The sequence below is a fragment of the Protobothrops mucrosquamatus genome, unplaced genomic scaffold, assembly GCF_001527695.2.
Source record: "Protobothrops mucrosquamatus isolate PMUCROS unplaced genomic scaffold, P.Mucros_1.0 scaffold2606, whole genome shotgun sequence".
NCBI classification, from domain to species: Eukaryota; Metazoa; Chordata; class Lepidosauria; order Squamata; family Viperidae; genus Protobothrops; species Protobothrops mucrosquamatus.
In genome coordinates, this window is record NW_015388660.1 from 76,483 (window position 1) to 87,336 (window position 10,854).

The window sequence follows — 10,854 nt, forward strand, 5'->3', positions numbered from 1 at the left end:
GTCCCCAACTCCTGGGCCACAGCTCACTACCAGGCTGTGGCCTATTCGGAAGTGGACCACCCTCACACAACCCAGTATCCCTCTCTCCTCCAGCCAGGCCGCCAAACCACAAAGGTTGGGGACCGCTGACTTAAAGCATTTTCAAATATCATTCAGCCATTACTGAGATGACAGAAATAAATGGTGTAGGGCAGGGGTAGGCAACCTTAGCTCTTTTATGACTCGTGGACTTCAACTCCCAGAATTCCTGAGCCAGCATGGAATTCTGGGAGTTGAAGTCCACGAGTCATAAAAGAGCCAAGGTTGCCTATCCTTGGCACTGTAGGGTCTCCTGCTTGGGCAGGGGCTTGGAGTAGATGACCTGCAAGATCCCTTCCAACTCTTGTTATTCTAAGCAAATGTTCTATTCTAATATCGTACCTCATTATTTCAGCACAACCATAGATTGTACAAGAAGCTATACATTAAAAAGGGGCCTGTCTCTGCTAGCACATTTTTGTGCCAGCTTAAGTGCTCTAAACAAAATAATAGTAAGGAGTGGAGGATCTTTCTTTACCTTAGCAAATACATACAATATTTAATATTCTCTAGTGACATCTTACTAAGGTATCTCCTCTCAACCTTTTACTCTAAAGATAAATAGCTTGCTTTAATTTTTCGGGTTACCAAGATGGATTTTACTTTGGTTTCTAAAATAATCCAGTGAAATAATCACCAGCTTTCAGGTACCTTTGAGACACTTTATTGTCTATCCCAAACAGGAAGAGATTAAATAGTTGAAACCATTTCTAAGACTCAGTTTGAAGGGACTGCTTCTGAGCCAAAATTCAAGTTAAGAATAGTACAGCACTCCTGTGATACCCCATTGCTCCTTGCTCTTGAGAACTAGGCAAAATTTATAGCAGAACTACCAATATGCAGAAGTAGTTCTTCCTCACTTACATAAATTCTAAAAGCTAATCTATTTAGGGAAAAAGCAGAAAGGGCTGTATCTGCTTACTCCCTGGACTGCTAATTTTTAAATATTGATGATGTGATGATGATGATGATGATGATGATGATGATGATGATGATGATGATGATGATGATGATGATGATGATGATGACAAAGATGGTGGGTGGTGGTGATGATGATGTTATCCATTCAGTCATGTCTGACTCTTGGCGATTCTACAGTCCAGATCTCTCCATGTCTTCCGATCTTGCACTACTTTTTTGAGTTGTTCTATGCCCTGGCTTGTGTCATCTTTGATGTTGTTCAGCCACCATGTTCTTTGGGGGCCTGGTTTCCTTTTACCACTAACTCTTCCAAACATAATCGCTTTCTCCAGTTAATTCCTCTGCATGACATGGCCAAATTAAGTGAGACACAGTTTTTGATTATGCCTTCCAGTGACATGTCTGGTGTTATGCACTCCACTGCTTGCTTGTTAGTCACCTTTGCTGTCCAAAGAATATGCACGAGCCTTCTCCAGAATCAGTTTCTGGATACCATTGTTGAAGACAGCCTTTGGCAAGGAATGAGATCCTTTTGATGCAAGAGCTTAGCTGTTTTAACAGAGCAGAGCAAAGGACACTATACATGTCCCCATTCAAGAAATATAATATAGTAATTTGAAGTTCACTGAATAAATTAAACTTGGCAAACAGTTTCTCCTTACAAACAACTACTGAAGTATACTATCATTGTCTTTTTCTTGCTATATATGGAAAGAAGGAAAGAGTTCCATTATTCAACTGATAGGCACCAATGGCACTATCATAACCTCATATAAAATATTTATGGATGTTGCTAATGCTTAAAATGTTTGTGGCTTATTTTTAAAATATGGTAAGTGCAATGCAGATCTTAGGACTTCTAAGACTATGCCTTAGCTATTTCTAATTCAAATCATTTTGAATTACTGCCCTTTCAATACAATATACTGCTTCATTCCTTGTGAAGCATATTTTGCAATCTATGTTTCTTAAAGCAGGTGACATCAATATCCAACAAAATAATTCCAAGCACTTTTGTAGCCAAGATACAATGTGAAGATGAAACAGTGGCAAAACTCAGACACTGAACACATAAAAAGTATTTCTCTATGGTGCAAGTCTGACTAGAACATTAGTGATAGAATAGAATAGAACTGGAAGGGACCTTGGAGGTCTTTTATTTCAGCCCCCTGCTCAAGCAGGAGAACCTATACCATCTCAGACAAGTGACTGTCTAGTCTCTTCTTAAAAATCTCCAGTGATGGAGCACCCGCGATTTCTGGAGGCAAGCTGTTCCACTGGTTAATTGTCCTCACTGTCAGAAAGTTTCTCCTTAATTCCAAGTTGCTTCTCTCTTTGGTCAGTTTCCAACCATTGTTTCTCGTCCTTCCCTCTGGTGCTCTGGTGAATAACGTGACCCTCTCTTCTTTGTGGCAGCCCCTCAAATACTGGAATGCTGCTATCATGTCTCCCCTATTTCTTCTTTTCTTTAGACTAGCCAAACCCAAGTCCCGCAGCTGTTCTTCATGTTTTAGTCTCCAGGCCTTTGATCATCTTAGTTGCTCTTCTCTGAATTTTTTCCAAACTCTCAACATCTTTTTTGTGATATGGTGACCAAAATTGGCTGCAGTATTCCAGGTGTGGTCTTACTAGGGTTTTATAAAGCGGCACTAATACTTCATGTGATCTTGATTCTATGCCTCTGTTTATACAACCCAGGATTGTATTAGCTTTTTTGGCGGCTGCTGCACACTGCTGGCTCATAGTCAAGTAATTGTCCACTAGGACTCCAAGATCCCTCTCACAGTTACTGTTTTTGAGCTAGTTTTCGCCCAATCTGTACTTGTACCTTTGATTTTTCCTGCCTAAATGTAAAACTTTGCTTCTCTCCACATTGAAACTCATTTTGTTGGATAGGCCCCATTGTTCAAGTTTGTCAAGATCTTTTTTTGATCTTGAGTTTGTCTTCTGGGGTGTTGGCTACTCCTGTCAGTTTGGTGTCATCTGCAAATTTGATGAGTTCCCCTTCAATTCCCTCATCTAAGTCATTGATGAAGATATTGAAGAGTACTAGGCCTAAGACGGAACCTTGTGATACCCCGCTGCTTACTTCTCTCCATGTGGATGTGGTGCCTTTGAGGACTACTCATTGAGTACAGTTTGCCAGCCAGCTACAGATCCATCTGATGGTGATGTTGTCTATTCCACTTTTTTCTAGCTTACCAAGGAGTAGGTTGTGGTCTACTTTATCAAATGCCTTACTGAAATCTAAGTATACTATGTCCACAGCATTTCACTGGTCTACTAGTTTAGTCACTTTATCGAAGAATGAAATAAGATTGGTCTGGCATGATCTGTTTTTAACAAACCCATACTGGCTACTAGCTATAAATTTGTTTGCTTCTAGTTATTCGCAGATCTGGTTTTTTATTATCTTTTCTAGGATCTTCCCAGGTATTGATGTTAAACTGATTGGTTTGTAGTTTCCTGGGTCCGTTTTTCTCCCTTTCTTGAAGGTGGGAACCACATCAGCCCTTTTCCAATCCTCAGGTACTTCCCCAGTGCTCCAGGATTTACGAAAGACGTGGTGTAATGGTTCTGAGATAACATCTACCAGCTCCTTCAGAATTCTGGGATGTGATCTATTGGGTCCTGGTGATTTATACTCGTCAAGGTCAGATAGGGTTCTCTTACCATTTTCTTGCTTATTTTAATTTTTGTTTCTAGTTTGTCTTTTGCAGTGGTTATTTTTGTATGTTGGGCTATAGTTTCTTTTTGTATGAAGACTGATGCAAAGTATGAGTTAAGCAGTTCTGCTTTCTCCCTGTTGCCTGTTATTTCCTTGCCATCTTCTCTCTTTAGTGGATCTACAGTTTCCTTGACTTTTTTCTTGTTGTTAATGTGTTGGAAGAAACTTTTTTTATTATCCTTGATTTCTGTTGCAAGTCTTTGTTCGTTCTGAGCCTTTGCTTTCCTGACTTCATCTTTGCATGTTCTGGCTGTCTGCTGATAATCAGCCTTAGTTATGTGCCCCTCTTTCCATTTTTTGCATTTGTCCTTTTTGTCTTTCAGTTTGTCAGAGAGATCTTTGTGCAGCCATGCTGGTTTCTTCTTGAATTTGTTTTTCTTTTTCAGTGGTATTGTGCTGGTCTGGGTTTTTATGATCGCATTTTTCAGAGTTTTCCCCTTTAGGATTTTCATCCATGGGATCTTTCCTAGGTTCTCTCTGAGTTTGTTAAAGTCAGCTCTTTTGAAGTTTAAGACACTGGTTGGATTGTTTTCTATTGCTAGTGTTTGCATTATATTAAATTCCAGTATGACGTGGTCACTTTCCCCCAAGGTTCTGGCAACTTAAACTCCCTCTATCACTTCTTCTCTATTAGTAATGATTAAGTCCAGTATAGCTTTATGTCTAATTCCCATCTTCACATTTTGGGTGACAAAGTTGTTGGCTAGGTTGGTTAGGAATCTGTTTGATCTTCTGCTCACTGCAGTTTGTCTCCCAGTTGATATCCAGATAGTTGAAGTCTCCCATTACTACTGTGGTATGCTTCCTACATACATTTGTTAACTGGTTGGCAAAGAGTTCATCTATTTCTTCTGATTGGTTGGGTGGCCTGTAACATACACCTATGTCAATGTCAATTTTTCTCTCTTTTATATTGACCCATATACATTCTGGAGAGATTTTATCTTTGATCATGTGCATTTCTGTAGGTATGAGTGTTCTCTTACATATAATGCAACTCCCCCTCCTCTTTTTGTAGACCCTTTCTTTTGAACAATTTGTATCCATCCATCAGTCCATTCCATTCATAGGTTTCGTCCCACCAGGTTTCTGTAAAGCCTATTATGTCATACCCTCCTTCATGTATTATTGATTCTAGTTTGCCCTGTTTTTTTCCCCCAAGCTTTGAGCATTTGTATAGAGCATTTGTATATAAGCATTTAAGACTTTTATGCCTGTCCACGGGTATGTTTCCTGCATCTCCTGATTGTTGTTTGAGTTTTTTTCTCATCACTGCCTACCTCATTGTTTGATTTGTTTTCATGTGATTTGTGATTGTTTTTGGGTTCTAGAGATTCTAGAGATTGGACACCCTTCCCCGATTTTAGTTTAAAGCCCTCCTGATGAGTTGGGCCAGTCTTTTTCCAAGTACATTTTTCCCTGTTTTCATGAGGTGCGACCCATCCCTTGCCAAGAGTCCTTCACATAGGAAATGCAGTCCATGATCCAGGAAACCAAAGTTTTCTTGGTGACACCAATCCTTTAGCCAATGGTTTATTTCTAAAATTCTTTTTTCCCTCAATGGATGTTGGCCTTTCGTTGGGAGTACTGATGAGAACATTACTTGTGCTCCTAGCTTCTTAACTTTATTGCCTAGTTGTTTGTAATCTCATACTATTGTACTCAGGTTCTTTGTTGCATCGCTCGTCCCAATGTGAAGGAGGAGGGGGTAGTAATCTGTGGGCCTAATTATTTTGGTTAGGTTCTCAGCCACATCTTTGATTTTTGTTCCAGGGAGACTATATACCTCCCTGGATTGTATGTCTGGTCTGCAGATGGATGATTCTTTTCCTTTGAGGATAAAGTCTCCTATTACCAACACTCTCCTTTCTTTTTGGGAGGCTGTAGTTTGGAGTACTTTTCTGTTTATGTCAGGTGTGTTTGTTGATGTGACTTTTTTAGGGATATTTGAAGTGACTTTTTAAGGATATTTGAAGTTGTTTCTTTGCTAGGTGTCTGCATGTTTTATTTGAGGGGGAGGTTGTGGGTCTGCATGTTTCCATGTAAGGGGAAAAATTGATCGCTCAATTTTAATGGGGCTGCTTCTGGTTGGGTTGGATTGGGCAGAAGAGGTTTGTTAGTTGTATGCTGCTTCTTTCTTTGAGTATTGTGTTTGCTTCTATGTGTGACATACCTCCATTTGTCTTCCTCCAAGGGTTTATCAGTAGGGTCAAATCCACTGGGAGTTATTTGTTCATTATTTGGTTCAGTTTGGGTGGAGCTTTCTTTTGTACGTTGGGGTTTGGCTAGAGTTGCCTCTAAGTTCCTTTTTCCTGTAGTAGTTCACATAATTTATATCTAATGCACGTATAGTTTGGGTGTTCTTTGGGCATAAGCACATACATGGAACATGTATTGCGTACCACAATAGTATCAGTCACATGTTCCATGAGTTTGTTGTTTGAAAATCCCTCTTTTTGGTTGGTGGATGTGCTTTGCTGTTAGCTTTGTTTCTAGCTTCTCTGTTCTAGGTAATTATGCCTATTTTTTCTATCTTTTTTTGCCTGTTTGTGCTTGTTTTTGTGCCTTATTATTCTGGTATAGATAAAAGTATGTGGTAGTATACCCCTGGGTTTAAGAGAAAAAATTGCAGTTTGTATTGAGGTTAAACATTAATGTTAGAATAGAGCTATTTAACGAAGGGAAGGGCTGCTTTCTCCACAACAAGGGTTTTGCTTTTTGCTTTCTGCTCTCTGCCTAAAAATTCATCCTTATCTCTCCTTTTCTTAATTTGTTCCTTATTTAACTCTATCCCCTCTGCCTTGTTTTTTTGACTGCCTTTCTGTGCTCACCCGGTCTTTCTAGGTGCCCTCAGTTGCCTTTAGCCGTTGCTTCATCTTCGACGTTCAGCCAGGTTCTCTCCAGCTGCCGGTCGGGTCCTCCGCTGTTCCGCTGCCTCTGTTGTGCTGCCTCGTTGCCGCCTGCAGCCCTCCCAGTCCCTGCCGCCGCCAGCCACCTCACTAGTTTGCTGCTTCGCGCTGCCTCCAACCACCTCCTCGGCGCTGCCCCCAGCTGCCTCACTGGTCCGCTGCTTCGCGCTGCCGCCAGCTGTCTCCTCGATCCTCCTGATCCATTTACTGGTGTCAGTTTTCTTCTGCCCATAGAGTAAAGTAACTAAACATTCAAAGAAGCAAGCACTGATCATCTCCTACCAGTTATGATCATGTTCTCCCCTCCTACTACCCCAAATTTCCTCATTTAATACTCCAATACTACCTTCCACCATAAAGCAAATAGGTCCTGAAACAGATATAGAAAGGTGAAGGTTATTTCCTAACGTTTTCAGTAGAAAATCTCTGTGAAGGGAAGAAAGCCCGATAAAAGAGGAAGGATTTACATTCCCAATAGACAATTCACACAATGCATCCCATTCCCTTGTTCTGCTTTTCTACATCAAGGAAAGTATTTAGGATCTCTATGTGCATTAATGTCATGAACCAAAGCTGTAATAGAATCCGATTCATACATCACACTAAGCCATGTTATCTTTGTATTTTGTCTTAGCAGGGTATGTGAATTCAACTTTGATTTATTTAATAAAACCTGTTTAAAAACCATTGTAGCAGCTAGTTACAATTTGTCTCTAATGCGTTCTGGGCACCACATACATTTTAAACCTCAACAACTTGTCATGGACACTTCTGCAACTGACATGTGAGCTTTATCCACAATTCCATACATATATACATATGAACTTAGCAACAAAGCACCAAATTAGAAGGCCACCTATTTATCTCCCCACACACAAAAGAGATTCTCTACTATCGCTGTTTAATTCAGTTCTTTTTTTTCTAAGCAAATGTTTACAGCTGCCCATTATTTTTATTCCCAAGTAAGTGCATGAAACCTGTTTGGTTCCCACAGCATTTTTAGAAATAAAGATGATGATGGGGCAAGGTGCGTTCTGCAACATTTCAATGTCACTCTTTTTTAATTAAAAGAATTGGGGAGGGGGGTGATACAAAAGGCAGGTGAGGCTTGGCAATTAGAATTACCAGTTTTGGGCTTCAAATTCCAGATAGCCACTAGAAGGCAGCAAAGAGTTAATTTTTCTGCATCACTTTTCTGCCCTCTGCTGGTGATTTGAATTTTTGAATTTGATTTGGTGGCCCTATGTCAGGGGTAGGCAACCTCGGCTCTTTTATGACTCTTTTATGACTCATGGACTTCAATTCCCAGAATTCCTGAGTCAGCTATTCCTGAGTCAGCTATGCTATGCTGACTCAGGAATTCTGGGAGTTGAAGTCCATGAGTCATAAAAGAGCAGAGGTTGCCTACCCCTGCCCTATGTTATCTGAATAAGTGGGTAACTTGGAACTTCCACTTACAAATTCTAGGCTCAAAAATTGGTCTTTACATAGAATTTGGCCTCACTTTCTTTAGAGCTGTAACTTCATGCTCAAAGTTAACCCTGAAAAAAATAAGCAAAGTGGTGTATACGATTTTACATTTAAAAACAGACCATTTGTTGAATGTAATGATTTTATAAATGGCAATAAAAACCAATAATTCTAAAGTCTTAAAAGCAATCATTCTGACAATTATTTCAGACTTCCAGCCAGTACCCACAAATATCTGATACTATGAACAATAATTCCTCTAGCATGTGTGCTCAGATGGCAGCAAATATTTTGCTTGCCCCTTTCTTATTTATCACAGCTATTTATCACATCTTCTTCCGTGCTTCCGTAGCAACTATACACTTTGTCTTAGCTAGCAGTTCTGATGTTAGCTTCTGTTTGTTGATGCTCTGTGGAGGCTTCCTTCAGATCCTGTTGTTCGTGCATGCTTGATTTAATTGCATGGAGTGCATAGTTAATGCTAGTGTTTCCAGTCCAGCTCCAGGATCCAAAAAGAGGGTTGTATAACATGCCTTTGACCACCTTAACTGAAAAACCATCTGCAGGTAAGAAAAAGAAAGGGAACAGATTGAGGACATTTTTTTTTAAAAAAAGCTTATCATTTACACTGAATGCCTCCAAGCTCTTGCAATATAATTCTGACACAACTGTGAAATTACTGTAGGTAGTCCTCATTTACCGACTACAATTGGGGCCAGCTGCTCTGTTAAGTGAAGAGGTCACGAAGTGGGAAACTATGTGACCATGACTGTGCTTTCCTTTTCTCACTTCCTCCACCCTTTGGAAAGCTCACCTGGGCCTGCCATGATAGCCAGCTTGAAAGTGTGAAGACGAATCAGTGTTACACGTCTGGCTTTTGTCTGCTTCCAAACCCACTCCCTCTCCTTTGGAATGTTCACCCTGGCACTGGGGTAGAGGAGGGAGGGAGCAAATGTTTGCATTTATAGGCACTGGCGAAAGGGAAAGTAAACAGACAGTGGGAAAAAACACATTGAAAGCAATGTGCTGGTGCCAGGAGTCCCAAGTACACTATGCAAACAGTCCAGTGCAGTGATGGCGAACCTTTTAGAGACCGTGTCCAAACTGCAACCCAAAACCCACTTATGCATCGTCAGGTGCCAGGTGGGCGTGGCCCATTGGCTGGGCGTGGCCTATTGGCTGGGTGTGGCCCATTGGCTGGGCGTGGCTGCGGTGGTAATGGCAGACTGGGTGGGACTAAAAAGTTCAATCAATCAATTCCAACTTTGCAAGATATTTTTTTTCCCTGAGAAGTTGAAATTGACTGATTGAACCTCTTTTTTTTTTTTTTGCACAAGGCGGTGGAGGCCTAAAGCGAAAAGGTTTTATAAAACCCAGCTGAAGGCCTAGGACTGGGGTGATGGCACGCGTGCCCACAGAGAGGGCTCTGAGTGCCGCCTCTAGCACCCATGCCATAGGTTCGCCACCACTGGTCCAGTGTATTCTCCATTGTGGGGTGTTTACTCTGTTTACTTTGTTGTGTGCTGTTTGCTCTGTTTCTTCTCCAATCTCTCCACTTTGGGATTGGGGGTGCGGGAACCCAAGCAGTTTCGGAAAGCAATCTCTTGCATGCTGACTTCTTTTATTCTCCCCTCATCCCACTGGAGAATGAAGAAATTGGAGAGGAAGGGAGTATGAAAACACAAGCACGCACCCAAGGGAAATATATGCAAAAAGTAGCAGCAGTAATAGTAGTAGTAGGGGAGCTGATGTTAAAATTGCAACTATTTAATCAGAGAACGCTAACATGGAATAAAATATGCCTTAGAAAAGCAAGTTCACGCCCAAGGAGTATTTTTGTATCTCCTCCCTAAAATAATCAGATCTATATAAATATCCTATGAATCAGTAATGATAAAAGTTGCAGTTCAACTTATCTGGAAGGCACCAAATTGCTGTCACACTCTCCTTCCACTTGGAATTCTCCAGATGTGCCATGACTTGAACTCCTGAATTCTCAACCAATAGTGCCAACAATGAATTGGCTCAGCTGGAAGAGACCAGGTTGAGCAAAGATGCACTACTAGAGTCCTAACTTTTCATTTTTCAAAATCATCTGACCGAAGTGTTTTCTTTGTGCAACTTCTTTCTTACAGAGAACTCAAAGTCAACTAGTATTTAAAGGATGCTATATGATTGCTTGCCTCCTTGAGGTTTAATACTCACTTGATTCCAGAAGACGCTCTAACTCTTCAGGTGATATGAATTTGTCCCAGTCATGAGTGCCTACTGGAACAATACCCAGTAATTTCTCAGCAACAACAATGCCAAAAATATAGGAGAGCTGAGTTTTGTTCAGTGTAGTGATAAAGAGGGAACCTTCGGGCTAATATAAAACAAAGAGCAATTTGCAACTTGGTTATTTATGCAACTAACAACAAAAAATCATATAAAGAATATAATTACATTTGGTTTAAAAAGTTAAATGTAAAAAGTTTAAGTCAGTTACATCTATATATGGATAAAAGGACTCTACTGAAAAAAAAGTTATGTAGCTGATAAAAATTAATGCTCTTTGCCCAAATCCCTAGGGAAAAATTGAATAACGTACAAAATAAAATAAATGAATAAAATTCATATTTATTCACCATTTAGATTGCCTAGATCAATATTTTCGGAATGGAAAGGGAATAATATGAAGATTCTGACTGTGTTCAGTCTAGATAATCAGAATATATTATGAACAAAATTTTACCTTGGAGCAATGAG

At 40.3% G+C, this 10,854-nt stretch overlaps 1 protein-coding gene across 1 annotated transcript; it reads right to left on the reverse strand.

Annotated features, from left to right (window-relative positions):
• Positions 1–8,153: 8,153 nt before the first annotated feature.
• LOC107296038 (ubiquinone biosynthesis O-methyltransferase, mitochondrial) lies at positions 8,154–10,471 on the reverse strand (the record flags this gene model as incomplete). The annotated part of the gene is given in 2 exon segments (XM_015825379.2): positions 8,154–8,666; positions 10,312–10,471. Coding segments are annotated over 2 exon segments (351 nt in total), but the record flags the coding sequence as incomplete, so codon positions are not given.
• Between the last annotated feature and the right edge of the window lie 383 nt (positions 10,472–10,854).